A 16638-nucleotide genomic window follows, 5' to 3' on the forward strand; every position below is an offset into this window, starting at 1 on the left:
TCCCAGGCATCCTCGCGCCAGGTGCGCCGGCAGCAACTACATCTACAGGCGTCCCACCGTTACCGCCCCAAGTCATGAGCCTGCAACGCAACGGATCTCTTCACACTGGCTCAGTGGTCACGCCGTCCGTCGCCAGGCCGGCTGGTCGTAACCTCAAAACGGCAGACAGTGCTCGCAGTACCGACAGGACAGACGCCTTGTGGGCTGAGATGCAGGCAACATTGGAGGAGGTCGAGCTGTCTGCATCCGGCGGAACTCATGTTTTTGGACCGGACCACGACCGCAAGCTGGAGGAGCTGCGAGCCGCTCAGATTGCCCTGGCCCAAGCCTGGGCGCGCAGCGAGGCCGACGAGGCAATTGAGACGGGACAGCGATCCAACGCGTCCGCGGCAGGGGAAGAAGTTCGCAACTTGAAGAGTGCCGTTCTCGGAGAGACAGGCATGGGGTCGGATGGCGGTGACGGACCGCGAAGTACGGGGACCGGTAGCGCTCGACCGGGAAGCAGTGGGGGAACGGAGCGTCTCGGAGCGAAGCTTGAGCAAGAGACGGAAGTGGACATTCTGCTTGCTCGGAAGAGACGGGAGGCCAACGACCGCTACTTCCAGCGAGTCAACCAGGGCGTGTTGGATGTCGTGGCCAAGCTTGAGGATGTTGCCGTTGCCATGCGGGCTGTCGAGCAGGAGACTAAGGACATCTGGGCCGAGAACGACAGCACGACCGGTAGTGCAAAGGGTTAGAGGCCTCCATGGGTTATGCAAGCGATCTGGTGCTCCCAGTAACACAGTATCTTGCATACGGATTGCACCAACAACTTGTTTTGGGGGGTTACTTGAACGGCTTGGAGTTTGTCAAAGGACACGAATCGGCGTTGAGGAGTCAAATGCACACCACTTGGAGAGCCAGCAGGTCAGTTGTACTGGTAATGAATCGCAATCGTTTGCGTCCCTAGCTCAGCCAGCGGCTAAATCCACAGCTCATGAATATGCGCCCAATGTGATGGATGGGGGTAGCAGGATACTGGAACATGCAAACCTCGAACGAAACCGTCTACACGTGACTCAGGCGGAAGTGTTGGAGTGGACGGAACTGCCAAGAGGTGGTTCGCAGTGTTTGGGGGCAGATGGTCATGCAATCTGGCACCCTGCCCCCCCATTCCCTCCCCCTAGAGCACGGTGTGGACGGGTTGTCCCATCACTGCCGGCTCCACCCACTCTCAGTGCAGTGTGATGGGCACGTCCAGAACCAATGACGCCGCGCCCACTGCACCTCTCAGGGCAGGTGGTACCTGTAGGAGAACGAGGTTGGCTGCTAGTGGCCTACTGCAGCGATGAAGTGTCTTTCCTCATCAAGCAGCTCGGCCAGTAACAAACAGAATTCCGCCACCGGACCGTACCTACTGTCCAAGCAGGAGATATTGCTGTCCTTCCTCCCTACCTGTACCCAGGAACTGCACTGTCAAACTTGTTTCTTGCATCCACCCTTACACTACTCGCCTCGCTCCATCTCCGTCTCCGTCCCCAGCAAACAACCATTTAACACCCGCGAATCCCCCACCCAGCTGTCAGCAGACCCTTGGTGGCTTCATTTACCGCATAATACGAAGAGCCCTCGCCATTTCCGCCTGTTCGTGCAACCCCTCGAAATCGGTCGATACAAAGTCGCTCTGACTTCACTGCCCGAACTACCCGCCCACTTTTCAACTCTAAAGCGCTCAACACCAAACACCTTTGACTCCGACGACCGTCGACCTCTACCCGTCACGATGAGATTCTCCGCCTTCCTGACCGCCGTCCTCACCGTCGTCTCCGGCGTCGTCGCCGTCGACCAGATGAAGTCCGTCATCATCTGGACCGACAAGAAGTCCGTCACCCAGGACATGATCGATCGTGCCAAGGCCGCCATTATTGAGGCTCAGGGACAAATCACCCACACCTACAACATGCTCGATAACTTCAGGTAAGACTCATTGGAGACCTCAGGGCGCGGTCTGCTGTGATCCGCGTTCCATGCTGATTCTCCTATGCAGGGGTTTTGCTGCGATTGCGCCAGCCAAGGCCCTCGACGACATCAAGGCTTTTGGCGGCGATGACATGAACGTCGACGAGGACCAGATTGTCAGCGGCTAAGCTCAACGTGCCGCCTCATCAAACTCGAGGTGCCAACACCGATGACACGACTTGCGATACGATTATTGTGTGAAAGAATCGACCAGTAAAAAGGACTTCGACTATGGCTGGACTAGGTCACAAGGGCAAATGATATCCGCCCCCTTCCCGGCGGCTGCGACAGGGACAAGCAAGGAGGCACTTTTTTATCCCCCATTTTCGTCATAGACGGGTTTTTGCTACGGAGTCAGGAGTTTCCCGCCCTTTATAAAGCGTCTCCGGACGCCATTAGTATCAAATAGGGCCAGGAGACGGGTTCAGACCGCCAGTGGCTGAATCCTACCCAATGCCCCAAACCAAAAAATCAATACTAAGCATACGCTTTGCCTGAATCGGCCACAGCTGCTCCCAAGAGTGAATGGAATGTAGGATCTCGCCATTAGCGACAAGACCAACGTCATGGCGGCCCGGTGGATGAACAGTCGCCGAAGACAGGACGGATGCGGCTGAGAACCACATGGCGAGCGACGTCAACAGCAAGCCTTATGTACGGGAACTTCTTCAGCCTCCCGGTGACAGTCCAAACAGGAGACGATGTGCCTGAGGAGTGGAGAGCGAATTGTGTGCGGCGCAGATTCGCAGATCAAAAGCGGATTTCCTGCAGGTCCCAGCTTCCCCACTGGACGGTCCAGAATTCCTATTGAACTTGATGAGAAATGGATATGTCACCATGCGGCGCAATTTCTCTTCTTCCAGGCTTACGTATCGTCCAGAGTGCTCTCTCGTGCCCTCGTCCCGCCAGTGTGCAGCTCAGCAGCCGAAGAAGAGTGCGGCATGCTGTATCATTAGGGGGTACTCTGTGGGACGAAGGCCGGTGTTTCTAATGTTCCTCGGACAGTTTGCCAATTGGGCGTGTGGATTCCTGATGAAGAATACAAGGTCATGTCACAGACGAGTCAAAGCGCGCTGTGGGGAAATCATTGGCAAGCCACGCTCCAGACGCCAGTGTCACTTTGGGGAAGATGCGATTTCAAGAATCGCGATGAAGAGAATGCGAGGGTTTTGGAAGCAAGAGGAGAGTGCCGTCGGGTTGTATCTATGCTGAGCGGGAGACAATACGCCCAAAGCAACCCTACGGCAGCGACCGTGCCGAACCAACGTTCCCAAGCGTCTACGGAGCTGTCCAAGTGGGCAATCTAGGCGTGAGCATCTGAGAACCAAAAGCGTGGGCGATTGCGACTGGAACGCTGGGAGCGATATTGGAGGGGTTGGCCAAGGCAGCACTCAAGGGACATCCAGGACGAGTCTGTGCTCTAGCGAGTGACGGGTTTTGAGTCTACGGAAATAGAGCTGTTTGATCCGTGTTCGGTATTGTTCAGAGGAAACCCACTATCTACTGTTCATCACAAGGGAGGTCTGGGACAATGACGGTATGCCGACCAGCAGGCCCTGTGTCACCGTGTCATGTTGATTGTTTGCTCGCAGACTTGCAGATGGTCAAAAGGCTCTCTACAAGGCACTCGGAGGACACCCTCGTAGAAAGGAAAACCCGGCAGGATCAGGCTGGTATCTCATGCAGAAATCACTGGAGACTCAAAGGCTAGCCGTTGAGGCTTGTGTTTGGTTGGTCTCCCACAATGGCCAAAGGGTCAAAGAGGGAAACACGGCGCTGTCAGTGGCCTCGAGAACCGCCCGCCCCACTATAGCATCAGGGCCCCTGGACATCCGTCCCGCTTCGCGTCACTTGGAGTTTCGGGCTTGGGGGCGGGAGATGCCTTAATGTAAGGATGTACCTGTCGGCGGCAGTGGTTTTCACTGAGTGATCCCACCTGAGCGATTGAGGTACTTTTAGTTTACCTCACCTGGGGAAGAGAAATCAGGTACCTCAACTCGAAATAAGCGGCAGGCTGGTACACATCACAACGCTGATGCTAAAGCTGCTAGGCGCGCACGTCGCGGCAAGGTGCCTCGACTAGACTTCCCCTAGCCTAGCTAGCTGCCTTTGGTAATCGATAAGGGGAGGAGGAGCTATGTACGATGCAAGTCAGTCATGCAAGATTGAAGTGGATTCGATAGAAGAGAGGCAGGAAGCAGGAGCATTGGACTTGAACAATGCGTCTGTCTTGGGACGACGAGACACTTTTCCCTTTCCTCTCCCCTTCCCTGCTGCACTGAGGAGCAGCACTTGCAGGTCCCTTTCAACCACCACCTGTGCGCGAACAAGGCTTCCTCCCAATTTTTTGCCTTTCACCGCCCTTCCTCGACCGACGACACGAGGTTTTGTCGAAACCCTCTTTAATACACCTTATCTTCTCTCTCCGCACTCTCCCTAGGTGTCTGATCCCGTCCGACTACCTTGCCTATATGCGATGCGAGCTTTCCGAGCACATGGAACCACAATACAACATACCCTGCCGCTTTGACTTGCACCAAGCACGAACACCACGACGAACCTAGTGGAACCCGAACCCAACCCGGCCTCTTTCCCACGTGCTGCTCAAAATCCGAGGTGAGGGCTGCCATTTTGACAAAGATCGACGGAAAAGACGACACACGACGACGACTACCACGAAGTCACGACGCGATAGACGGGCAGCATCATGCCGTATTCAGAGAGCGCGCAGGCCGCGCTGGTCCAATGGGTAAGTCATCGGTCAATATGGATCGCCGTTAATGTGGAAACTTCACCTCCTTAGCCAGGCGCAGACCTCAGCTCAGGTCCTAAGAGAGTAGAATGCTAACTTTTGGTGTCTTTAGGCGAACACGTTTCCACTCGACAAGAAGGCTGACTCAATAAACGATTATCTCGATGGCATCCTACTCTCTCAGGTCCTGCAGGACCTCGATCCTTCCTTCGACGCAAATACCAGCGAAGGCCCTCTCTACAATGTCTACAAGGGCATCCATAGGCTGGTCTATCGCGAGTGCCCCGGGCTCGTGGGCAAGGTGAAGTCTGCGGACATTCGACCCAGAGCCAGAGAAGCGCAGCCAGAAGCTATCGCCCAGGTACCTATCATCATGACGGACACTGTCGTTCTCTTTCGGCCCATGGATCCGCTAATTCGAAAATTCACACAGCTCATTGCCGTTCTCTTTGCAATCGCGATGCTCGGGAGTAACAACGAACGATACGTCATGCGCATTACCAAGGACATCTCCGACAAGTCGGTCCTCATGCAGCTCCAGCGAATCACTCAGGACATGAAGCAAGCCATGGAAGAAGCTGACGCAGCAGACCTCGACGACACTTCCGACGCCACCCACGAAGGCCACGATGCCGACCTTGCGATGGAGGCTGACAACATACGTCTTCGTTCCGAACTAGACAAAAGAGGAAAGCTCCTCGCAGACATGGAGACACGCTTGGGCCATCTGCAGGAGAGCTATGACGATCTAAAGGACGAGGTCGTTGCAAAGGGAAGGGAGCTGGAAGCATTCCACAGCGCTCAAGATGGTGCCGGAAAGGAGGTCATCAGGTCGCTTGAGTTGAAGCTGCGTGAGCAGGATGAGCTTATCGCCAACCAGGAGGCTCAGGCTGAGGACGATCGTATCGCAAAAGAGCGGCTGCAAAGCGAGGTCTCTGCGCTCAAGGCCAAGACTCAGAAGCTCGAGGCTCTCGATGATGAAGTGAAGGAACTGCGCTTCAAGAATGAAGAGTTGTCCCGCAAGGCAAATATGGTGGAGCGGTACAAGCAGAAGCTCGAGGCCCAATCCACCTTGTCGAAAGAGATGGACAACCTGCTTTACGAAAAGGAGCAGATGCAGCGTGACCTCATTGAATACGAGAAGGTTCTAAAGAGGAATCAGGCGCTGGAACAGACTAATGAGCAGTACGCTTCGAAGCTCAGAGACTACGAGCTGCAGTACGTCGAGCTGGATGCCCAGCGAAGGGCGCTTCACGATGATACCATGCAACTGAGGGCTCGCCTTCAGTCTCTTGACGCTCAGCGTCTTTCAGATGAGCGCCTCATTTCTGAGCTGCAGGAGCAGATTGCCACTGGGGCTGGCTCATCAGCCATGTCACCAGACGCAGCTTCTGCTGGGTTCAGCCTGGAGCAGGAGCTTGACAGTGCTGGCAGCAGTGCTCCTCCCAACCTAAGCCTTGAGGTCTCTCGACTTAAGGCTGAGAACAACTTGCTCCGTAGCGGCATGGGCTCCGCTTCAGAAAATGCTCGGTTGCGACAAGAGCTCGAGGACGAACGACGACAGCGGGAGCGTCTCCAAAGCACGTACAACGAGACGTTTGAAAAGCACCAGCTCGCAGAGGCCCAAGTCAGCGCTTTGATTGGGGGCGGCGGCGAAAAGTCAGTCGAATTCGTTAATATGCTTATCCCACTTGGCCTGGAACGAGTGCTAACGCAAGAATACTACTTTAGCGAGGTGTTGGCCAACTTGAAGATTCAGGTTGCCCAGATGACCCATGAGCTTCAAGCCGAGAAGAGTAAGCTCACAGAGGTGCAAGCTCAGCTCGCCGACAAGGATCGTGAGCTCCTCAGCGCCAGGACAGACCTCTCTGCTGTTGCCAAAGATAGTGTTACTGCCCTGGAGGAGCTCAAATCTACTGACCAGCTCATCTCAGCCTCGGTTCGAGAGGAGCTTGAGGCAGCGCGCCTACAAATAAGGAACCTCAGCGCTGACTTGGAGAACCGCCAAAGCTCACTAATCAACGCTCTGCTAGAGAAGGACAAACTTCGAAAGGAACTTGACGAAGCCAAGGAGGGCCGGCAAGATGGTGCCGAGTCCAGCGAGGTTAGCCAGAGGCGCGAAGACAAGATTGAGAAGCTGCGGGCGAGACTCAAGGAGCGACAATCGGTACGTTTTAGACACATTCTCCAAATTTCCCCTAAATCCGAGCCCGACGCCCCTGAATCACCTGAGCTGCCTGCCGAGCCGCGGGCATCGATGTTGTACGACAACGATCCGAAGCCCCGGCTCATGGCTCCCCCTTGTCATCCTCATACGTTCTCAGAACGTCAGCCAAGGCACAAAGAACCGGTGCAGAAGAAGGCATGGATCAAGAATGTAGCAAGCAAGGTGTTTGGCCAATCAAGGTCTTCATCGCGCCCAAGAACTTTATCTCCCTCGTCATGGCGTCGGCTGAGAGCTGAGTTTTGACACTTGAATTTATGATCAACGCATACGGGCAGTAGTGACTGACGGGACCCCTTTATAGCAACTGGAAAAGTCCGAGCAAGAAAAGTACGACCTACAGCGTAAGCTCAAGGCGGCGGAGGGCGGCGAAGCGGCTGCGGCGCAAAAGGTATGCTTTGATGCTTTATTGATGCGGTTGAATTTGATATCACCGTCTCTCCTCTCGTTTCCCATGATTGTCCAGTGACTGACGATAATTGCAAAGGCTGCGAGTGACCAAATCATTAAGAATCTTCAACGCGAGAACGCCCTCATTGCCACCGCCTGGTACGATCTTACTAGCCGTATCCAGAGCAACCACGTGGTGTTGCAGAGGAGAAACGAAGTGCCCAAGAGCTGGCTGGGCAAGCAGAGACAAATGGTCAACGGTACGAAACTTGCTAGTGAACGCTATGGACATGAGTGCTGATGTTTCTTATGCAGCCACTCCTAGGAGGTAGAGCAGCCCAAAGTGTCCAATTCACCCGGAGCAGGAACCCATCCTAAGCATCTAGACCTCTCTTCAACTCCTACTATATCTTATCTCACCATATCTGGCAGTTTGGCTTTGGAGTAGCGGAAAGCATCGTTGGCGTTGGCATCTTTCTTGTCTTAGTGAAGGGGATGGCTTGGCTGGCCTGCATCTCGGGAGCATTGCATTGCATCGCGGGGATGGTGGCGGCACTCTCTGTTCCTTTCAACGGCTTATTCTCGTCCCTACTTACCTTCAAATTCCGGGCCCCCTTTGTGTTCGACCTCCTTATATTTTCTTTGTTCATAGTTGCTAGCGCGTATGGGAGGAGCAAGCCTTTCTTCTCATCGTTTGATAGGAGTGTGATAGAATGGACCAAACTATCGATATCATCTCGTTGCCTTTTTTTTTTTTAAGTAACCCCCATCGACGTTGGTTTTCAAGCGAATGCCTCGGCCGCGGTGACCCGAACGTTGCCTCTCCGACATTATCTACCTCCATCGACAGCCGCCAGCTCCGTCTTGCGTCATGCTGGGAGAAGATCGGTTTCGACGGGAATTGGGGCATGAAAGAGGTCCAGTTTTCGCGAACCCATGAGGGCCGTGGCCGTCGGAGACGGAATGGATGTCGGGGAGAGCGGCCCCATAATTTGCCTCTTTTCACTTTTTTCTTGTACAGGCCAGGTAAGACACAGTAATGCCGAGGGTGCCCGAATTCGGCGCTACGCGAACCGAAGTGTAGCGAACGCGTCTTTTTTACTCACCTTGCTTTTGGGCGATCGATCTGACGCACACCTCTGCAGTTTCAGTCAGGGGTTGAAGAGACGATGAAGAACCATATTTTTGAAGAATTGTTTGTATTCGGTGCCCATCCAACTGCAAACCGCCGGTTTTGGTTATTAGTGAGACAGTAATTGTGTTACATACAAGCGTGCGATATTTCTACACGATAGGGTTCGTTTGGGTGTGTGAGAGTGTGTTGCGGGTCGTCGTGGAAGAAGTGCGAGAAGCTCCCGAATTTTCCCTCCCAATGGCCAAAACGTCATTCGCAAAATATAAGCCTGCTTAGTAAAGGCGTGGACGACGGTTGGGAAACGGTATTCCCCTTTCCCGGTCCTTTCATGATCCATAAAATAACAGTTCCGTAAAAACGTTTCCTCCGATCCACGTTCCTCTTCCTTTGCCGGCCGTGGTTTTCGAAAAGGGTTGACAGCCGATAAAAAGGAGTTCTGATCAAGTCTTCTCGTTTGTCTGTGTGACATGCGCGCCCTGGGGTGGTGGCGGGCGTGGACACAGCAACAGCCACGGGCTCTGGAGGTTGCTAGCTTAGTTCTTGGAGGTGATGCGGCTGAGGATGCCGGAGGCGTGACCACCCTTGCGCTGGGAGTCGAAGATCTCGAGCATGTTCTTCCAGACCTGGCCGGGCTCCTGGGAGGCGTCGAGACCCTTCCAGATACCGGTCTGCTTGTAGTAGCCGACCACGGGAGCCGTCTGGACGTGGTAGGTAGCGAGGCGCTTCTTGAGGGCCTCCGGGTTGTCGTCGGAGCGCTGGATGAGGGGCTCGCCAGTGATGTCATCCTTCATGTACTCCTTGGGAGGGTTGAAGGTGCTGTGGTAGGAGCGTCCGGAAGCGGGGTGGACGAGGCGGCCGGTAATGCGGGCGACGAGCAGGGAGTCGTCGATCTGCAGCTCGACAGCGTGCTGAAGCTTCTGGTTGCGCGCCTTGAGCATAGCATCGAGTCCCTCAGCCTGGGGGACTGTACGGGGGAAGCCGTCGAGGATGAAGCTGTGAGGTTGGTCCGTAGGTTAGCGTTACGTTGGCTCTGCAACTGGTGCGCCACGGCTGCTGAGCGGTGTCCGTTGGCAGGTTTCGCGACAGATAGATCTGACATACCCTCCCTTGCACTCCTTGTTGTTCTCCAGCTCCTCCTTAATCATGCCAATGACGATGTCATCGCTGACGAGACCACCTTGGTCCATGATCTTCTTGGCTTCTCGGCCGAGCGGAGTCTTCTTGGCGACTTGGGATCTCAGCATGTCACCAGTGGCCTAGATGTGAAACCCGCTATTAGAGATGATCGAAAGCATGCGGCATAAAAGACAGATGTCAATTGGCTTACCAGATGACAGCAGTTGAACTTCTCCTTGATCTTGGGAGCTTGGGTGCCCTTGCCTGTGCGGGAGTTTAAGAATCAGCATGGCTGTTGCGACGAGCAGGCGATGCGAGCCAAAAAGCTCAATTGGAGACACCTACCAGCACCTGGGGGGCCGATGAGGATCATGCGAACCTCCTCGGTGGAGAGCTTGCCGGAACCGCCAGCCGCGCGGTCCTCAAGAGCCTTGATTCTAGACTCGAGGCTCTCGACCGTGTTGGTCAGCTTCTTGACTGCTTCCTCAACGAGACTGCTCATTTTGACGGCTTGTGAAGAGTGAACTTAGGCCGGACCGAGGCTTTCGGAGGGATGAGTGGTGAGCAAAGAGATGCAAGAAGAGAGCTACTTCAAGAGAAGAGGGAGAAGAGTGAGGTGGGAGAGGGAGGGGAGAGAGGAGAGTTGTCGAGGTTGGAGGACTGGGTAGAAGAAGCAACAAAGCTTTGCGGGAAAAATAGTCGCGAAAGAGGTTGAGAATTGCTGCGAAGTCCTAGTGAACGGCCAAGGTCGCCCAGGTTCCCGCCTCCAGTGGTTTCCAGGCACGGATGTACCACCTAAAAGGCCCTGGAACTGGGACTGGAACTGCCCGGCAAGTTGCAGTGCGCTGGGTTCTGCTGCACCTCTGGCTGGGGGTACTTGCGCCGTACCGAGCTTTGCGCGTGGGTGAAGGCAGGTGACAGACCATTTGGCGGCCACGGCGTCGGCTAACGATTACGTGATTGGGTAGATCTACTGGGGCCCTTTCTGCTGGTTCTGCTGGGGGAACAGGGTGGCAGGCGTTCGTTCGGCTGTTTCGCTGCCAAAGGTCTCTCTCTCCAATCTCCATATTTCCGCCCAGGTGCCATTGAGTGCGCTTCCGTTACAGCGCTCCGCCCGCCATTGGTCGGTCCTCGCCGCTCCCTCTCCGCCGAGGTCCATTGCGGGCAGGTACAGGCGTCCTTTAGCCCTCCTAAGACCTAGACACCCAAATTGCGCTACATGACTGTTAGAGAGGCACCACTAAGCAATATGCGGATAAGGCACGGCGGACGGCATCAGAAGCTCTCGCGAGAAGACCCAGCCTCCGGCGCACCGGATGGGCACGCCTTGCTATGAGGTCACCAGGCCATCGAGGGCTTCTAGTGCCGTGCGACATGTGAGTCTCTTAGGGTCATCCCAGTCATCCGCAATTCTCCGAGAAAGCCATTGCAGGCTTGAGAAGGCTAGGAGGCTTCGTGTTCAGATGTCACTTGTTGAGGCGCATACCGCAGTACCCGTTTCTCAGATGGAAATAAATCCGTTGTTGAATTTCCTTAGTCAGTGAGGACGGAAAGCAGGGCACAGATGGAGCCAGCAGGGGGCCGACGCCGGACTTGGCTGTCGGGAGATCTTGATCGCGAAGAACGAGATGCCGATGTGGCAGGTGGCAGGTGGCAGGCAGGTCAAGCCACTGCTTGAGCCTCAAGTGGCTAGAGCTTGTGCTTAAGTAAGGTCTGAACACTCCGTCACTCCAATTGTTTTCGTTTGACCACCTTCCAAGTCCCTGCTTAGGTAATGGCAGCTGCCATCGCTCCACGTGATCTGGCGAGGCTCGAGCTTTCGTTTGCGCCTAAGCCCGATTCGTAGCTAAGCTGGGCGGGAAGGCAGCCTCAGCAGTACGACAGCACCACTACCTCACGGTACTCACTACACCAACATCCAAAAATCACTGCCGCCTCGTCAACCCTTCATCCTCCACGAAGCCGACCCAATCGACCTAACGAAGCTACGAAAACACCTCTATCATGCCTGCTACCACCGCAGAGACTCTGTCTCTCGTCACACGGAACGTCTCCGTTGCCCCTCTCGTTCTTCTTTCCGTTGTCGATCACTACAACCGGGCGGTAGTCAAGGGATCGAAACGCAGAGTGGTCGGTGTCCTTTTGGGCTCTAACGATGGCAAGAACGTCCGCGTATCCAACAGTTTCGCAGGTACGATGACAACGACGGCACACCACCCGTAGGCTTTACTCGCGAGGCTGACATTAACCCACAGTACCCTTCGAGGAGGATGACAAGGACCCCTCAGTGTGGTTCTTGGACCACAACTACGTCGAGGGCATGAACGACATGTTCAAGAAGGTCAATGCAAGGGAAAAGCTGATCGGCTGGTACCACTCCGGACCCAAGCTGCGGGCGTCGGATCTCGAGATCAACGAGTTGTTCAAGCGCTACACCCCGAACCCTCTCCTAGTCATTATTGATGTACAACCGAAGGAGGCGGGCGTGCCAACGGACGCATACTTCGCCGTGGAGGAGATCAAGGATGTGAGTCCTGCTTTGGTCCTCAAGCGAATACCTATCACTGACGTAGTATGTCCAGGACGGCACAACCACCTCAAGAACCTTTGTCCACACTCCGTCAATCATCGAGGCCGAGGAAGCAGAGGAGATTGGTGTTGAGCACCTTCTCCGCGATATTCGCGACGTTGCAGTCGGCACCTTGTCGACCCGGATAACAAACCAGCTCCAGTCCCTCCAAGGGCTACACCTCCGTCTGCGCGACATTGGCGCCTACCTCCAAAAGGTCCTCGATGGCCAACTCCCGGTCAACCACGCCATTCTAGGCAACCTCCAAGACGTCTTCAACCTTCTGCCCAACCTGTCGACGCCGCCAAAGGGTGACGGCAAGTCGAGCGGCGGCGAGCTCTCCCATGCCATGAGCATCAAGACAAACGACCAGCTCATGGCCATCTACCTCAGCAGTCTGATCCGTGCGATCACGGCCTTCCACGACCTCATCGAGAACAAGATCCAGAACCGACAGCAGCAGGAGGAGAAGGAGGCCAAGAAGGACGAGGCAAACGGCAAGGAGGAGAAGAAGGATGATAAGGCCAACGGCGTGAACGGCGAGTCTAAGGAGTCTTCGGACAAGGATAAGGAAGCGAAGGAGAAGAAGAAGTAGATGACTTGATTACGACGGAGACGGATGGGAAACCCACACACGCACGGGACTGATACCCGCGATAGACATTGGGACCGTGTGGCATGTCATAATATCTCGGCGTCCAGGAGGGCAGACCGGGGGCGGGAAACAGGCATATTCACAAGAAAAGAATGTGCCTTGTACAATGATAGCATGTTTTGAACTGATAGTATCCATGGTTCACATCGCGTGATGATTTACAAATCCCCAATCGTTCCCGCAATCTCTTCCCGATCCAACCTCTTCTCCAAAGCATAGCTCCCGAGAACGTCACACCACTGCTCTGCCAGCAAACAGGCAAGCAAATGCTTGCAACACGGTACCCCGCCAGAATCCTTCCCATCGAGACTTAGACCCCCGAATTGCCAATCAGGAGACACCTCGATCTCGTCCTCAACGGCGTCAGCGCCCAAGACCTCCAAGTCGCTCTCTGATGCGGTCGTGCCGGCGGGGAACGCCTCAAAGGCGAAATTGGCGCAGGTGCAGTTCCACGCGTCCAGCTGGACGAGGTATGTCGTCGCCGTGGAAGTTGTCATGGCAGCGGACTGGTTGCGGCGGAACGTGGATGCGACGGAGCGGACGAGGTGGAATGCTGCCGGTTCGTCGCGGTTGGGGACGGCTGTCGCCCCATCCCGGTCGTTTGCATCCTGGTCGTCGGAATTGGAGGGGGATGATGGCGGGTGGTGTTGGTCTGCGGGGTCGATGGCGGGGTCCCCGCCGGCGGCGGCGTCGGGGACTTGGTCCTCGTCGTCGGTATCGGTATCGGTGTCGTAGGGAAGTGCGTCGACTTTGACCACCCGGGTTACGAGGTTGCGGTCGAGAAGATCCAGAGCGGGCAGGACGAGCGAAGGGAAGAGAACGTGGAGGGTTACCAGTATCGGACGCTGGGACTGAGGAAGGGATTTGAGCGGATTGCTGCCGGGCTGTGGCAGCGGGGTCAGCGGTGATGCTGTAAGAGTGTTTATGAGGCTCGAGAGGACAGCGCGAGGTGTTGGTTGTAATGGGCTCATGGTATTCTCTGGACAGCATGAGTTGGCTTCATTTGGAGCGCAATTTTTGGTTTATGAGGTTCTGTTTGGGAAAGAAATCGTTCGCCGGAGTGTAGTTGCTTTGGTGGCGTGGTGTGTGCCAAAATGCGTGGTTGAAGATGCTGTATGAAATTGGGAACATCGGAGCTCTGATAGTTCCCGCTCAATTAGAGGCAGCCACCGTTTAAAGTTACCAATGCAAGCATTTAGACAAGTTTCGGCGGAAATGAACAGAATAAAACATCTCTTATTGAGTTTTGCCGCCTGAAGGCTTTTGTCTAATCTCATTATGTCCGCCGTAAAAGGGGATAGTTGTACAGCAAATATCGCTCGCATCCCATTGCTCCATATCCAGGTATTTATTCTACCCCTCATATTGCCTTATCTACACCCATTCCTTGGGCGACCTCACAACGTCTACAAGACGCTGCTCGCGACTGTTCGGCTCGGGCTCGTGCATGTACTTCCAGCTTGCCGTCAGGGGCAAACTCATCAGGATACTCTCGACTCTTGAGCCAGGGGTGTTCAGACCAAAGGCGGTACCACGGTCGTGAACCAAGTTGAATTCGACGTACTTGCCGCGGCGGATCTGTTGCCAGTCCTTCTCCGCCTCGGTGAAGGGCATGTCCTTGCGCTTCTCGAGGATGGGGAGGTAGCCGGGCAGGAAGGACTTGAGGCAGTCCTGAATGAAGGCAAATGTGTTCTCACGGTCCTTCTCGGTCTCGTCGAGGTCGTCGAAAAAGATGCCGCCGACGCCACGGCACTCGCCGCGGTGCTTGTTATAGAAGTACTCGTCACACCACTTCTTGAAGCGCGGGTAGTAGCTCTTGTCGTGCGCGTCGCATGTCTCCTTGATCGTCTTGTGGAAGTGGACTGCGTCCTCGTCGAAAAGGTAGGAGGGCGTCAAGTCGCTGCCGCCGCCGAACCACCAGGCGTTGGAGGTGCCATCGGGATGGGCTGTCTCGAAGTAGCGGTAGTTGAGGTGGACCGTCGGGGCCATGGGGTTCTTGGGGTGCAGAACCATGCTCAGGCCGGCGGCAAAGAAGGGGAGGGCGTCGACGCTGTCATCAAGGTTCTTGTGGTTGGCGCGCATCTTAGCAATTGCGGGCTTGGGTAGGGTGCCGTAGACGACGGACACACCGACGCCACCCTTCTCGAAGACATTGCTGTCCTGCAGCACGCAGGTGATGCCACCGCCGCCCTCCTTACGAGTCCACTCGTCCTTGCGGAACTTTCCTCCATCAACCTTTTCGAGCTCCTTCACGATGATCTGTTGCTGCTCCTTGATGAACTTCTCCATGCGCAGGCGCATAGGAGACTCCTCGGTGATGTCGGATTCCTTCTTGGTGAGGGCATCGCGCTCGGCCAGGGACGGCGAATCGAGTTGAAAGGGTTCCTGAACGGCCTGCATTTTGGTAGAAGGTGAAGGTTAGCAATTGGTTGTCAAAGTGACGGAAGCACCGGCATGGGTGGGTGGTGCGGAGTGAAGCTGCAGTACCATCTTGTAGGCAAGGGGTGCTGCAGCAGCAAGACCAATTGCTCCAATTAGAAGTCGGGAGAAGGCCGGGTTGGACTGGTGACCCTTGAAATGAGACTTTGCGGATGATGAGACGAGTCTGCGACCCAATTGCGGTTGTTGGAGCTTGGTTGCGGTTGCTGTTGCGAGTCTGGTGCGAGAACTGCCGAGCTGTGCGAGCACCCTCTGCGAATGCCTGATTGATGCCATGATGCGGCCGGACAGAAAATATAAATACAGACAGAGTTCTAAAAGGGAATAGCAAGAAAAGAGTGACTTGGGGTACAGAGTACAGAAAATCGGATGATTATTCCCAGGCAAGAGGCATAAGGCCACCAAGTAGCAATCATGGACTGACTGGAAGTCATTCGAGCCAGTCAGGCCAGCTGTAAAAGTAAATTCGGCAACTTAATCGTTCCACGTTCTATGGGCGGAACCCCGGTCACGGCAACGGAGGATAAGCAGTGGGACTGGACAGCTCCCGCCTTCGCAGGGCCCAATTGATCCATGGTGAGGTGGGATGAGGTGTCGCATTGCCGCCGAACGCCGGAGGCACCTTACCGCCTTCCCTCCCGAGTCGCTGGCACGGCTGACCAGTGGGAGAGCTGCCCTGCCAGCCCCAGAGCGACCCTTTCCAGCTTGTCGGGCCGTCAGCTTTCAGCGCGTCGCAATGGACGAGTTCCATGGGGTCCAGAGCTGGGGAGCAATACCACATTGATGGCGCAACATATCTGGCAACCACGATCGTATGATAGTTCCATACTGATTCCATCATCCGCTTCTGCGAAAGCGGTTCAATCCTCTTCTGCCTCGTGAGACGAATGGAATGCCCAAGTAGTTAAGCTTAAGGGACTGTCGCCTGGTTCATTCATTCTGTCACCTGCATCGTCGGCTATCGGAGGTCCAGAGCGGGTCTTGCAACCTTGCCTTAGGTAAGTAAGCCCGCCTATCTGCCAGATAAGCAAGGCCGGACGATGTGTACTTATTCGGCCGGCAACTGTCCCCACGTTGCCTCAGTCTGAGTTGAGTGCTACGCCGTCCCCTCGAGAGTCCTCAGTGTCACCTCTTACTGGGGACAAATGACGTCAGGCAGAGTATCGCCGATAAGGAACGGCATAGTGATGCTCCTCGATGACGACCAAGCACTCAAAGCCTTTGGGTGACAGGACAGCAGCAAGCACAGACAAGCAGTGTGCACGTATCAGGAGATCGTCTCTCCCACGACCCCGTGAGACTCTGCCAAATTTTCAGCAAGTACTCTGCAGCAGAATAGTCACAAATAACTGTGTGCCAG

General features: G+C 55.2%; 7 protein-coding genes across 7 annotated transcripts; 4 read left to right on the forward strand and 3 right to left on the reverse strand.

Annotated features, from left to right (window-relative positions):
- Positions 1-74: 74 nt before the first annotated feature.
- Positions 75-737, forward strand: CGGC5_v010015 (uncharacterized protein; the record flags this gene model as incomplete). The annotated part of the gene is made up of 1 exon (XM_032019476.1): positions 75-737. One exon carries the CDS (start codon positions 75-77, stop codon positions 735-737), a length of 663 nt encoding a protein of 220 aa, XP_031883340.1.
- A 1025-nt stretch (positions 738-1762) lies between these two features.
- Positions 1763-2126, forward strand: CGGC5_v010016 (Uncharacterized protein; the record flags this gene model as incomplete). The annotated part of the gene is made up of 2 exons (XM_032019477.1): positions 1763-1956; positions 2027-2126. 2 exons carry the CDS (start codon positions 1763-1765, stop codon positions 2124-2126), a joined length of 294 nt encoding a protein of 97 aa, XP_031883339.1.
- Positions 2127-4705: 2579 nt separating this feature from the next.
- On the forward strand, positions 4706-7696 carry CGGC5_v010017 (Protein Hook-like protein 3; the record flags this gene model as incomplete). The annotated part of the gene is made up of 7 exons (XM_032019478.1): positions 4706-4747; positions 4863-5111; positions 5184-6409; positions 6482-6917; positions 7279-7365; positions 7462-7624; positions 7680-7696. 7 exons carry the CDS (start codon positions 4706-4708, stop codon positions 7694-7696), a joined length of 2220 nt encoding a protein of 739 aa, XP_031883342.1.
- A 1336-nt stretch (positions 7697-9032) lies between these two features.
- Positions 9033-10117, reverse strand: adk1 (adenylate kinase; the record flags this gene model as incomplete). Its single annotated transcript, XM_032019479.1, has 4 exons — positions 9033-9492; positions 9601-9755; positions 9827-9879; positions 9961-10117. 4 exons carry the CDS (start codon positions 10115-10117, stop codon positions 9033-9035), a joined length of 825 nt encoding a protein of 274 aa, XP_031883341.1.
- Positions 10118-11619: 1502 nt separating this feature from the next.
- rpn-8 (26S proteasome regulatory subunit rpn-8) lies at positions 11620-12779 on the forward strand (the record flags this gene model as incomplete). The annotated part of the gene is made up of 3 exons (XM_032019482.1): positions 11620-11806; positions 11871-12142; positions 12198-12779. The coding sequence occupies 3 exons, from the start codon at positions 11620-11622 to the stop codon at positions 12777-12779; spliced, it is 1041 nt and encodes a 346-aa protein (XP_031883403.1).
- A 218-nt stretch (positions 12780-12997) lies between these two features.
- On the reverse strand, positions 12998-13810 carry CGGC5_v010020 (uncharacterized protein; the record flags this gene model as incomplete). The annotated part of the gene is made up of 1 exon (XM_032019483.1): positions 12998-13810. The coding sequence occupies one exon, from the start codon at positions 13808-13810 to the stop codon at positions 12998-13000; it is 813 nt and encodes a 270-aa protein (XP_031883443.1).
- A 403-nt stretch (positions 13811-14213) lies between these two features.
- On the reverse strand, positions 14214-15554 carry hem13 (putative oxygen-dependent coproporphyrinogen-III oxidase; the record flags this gene model as incomplete). Its single annotated transcript, XM_032019484.2, has 2 exons — positions 14214-15233; positions 15327-15554. 2 exons carry the CDS (start codon positions 15552-15554, stop codon positions 14214-14216), a joined length of 1248 nt encoding a protein of 415 aa, XP_031883444.2.
- Positions 15555-16638: the final 1084 nt, after the last annotated feature.

Source organism: Colletotrichum fructicola, assembly GCF_000319635.2.
Source record: "Colletotrichum fructicola Nara gc5 chromosome Unknown KSG_Nara_v1_contig05, whole genome shotgun sequence".
Lineage (NCBI taxonomy): Eukaryota > Fungi > Ascomycota > Sordariomycetes > Glomerellales > Glomerellaceae > Colletotrichum > Colletotrichum fructicola.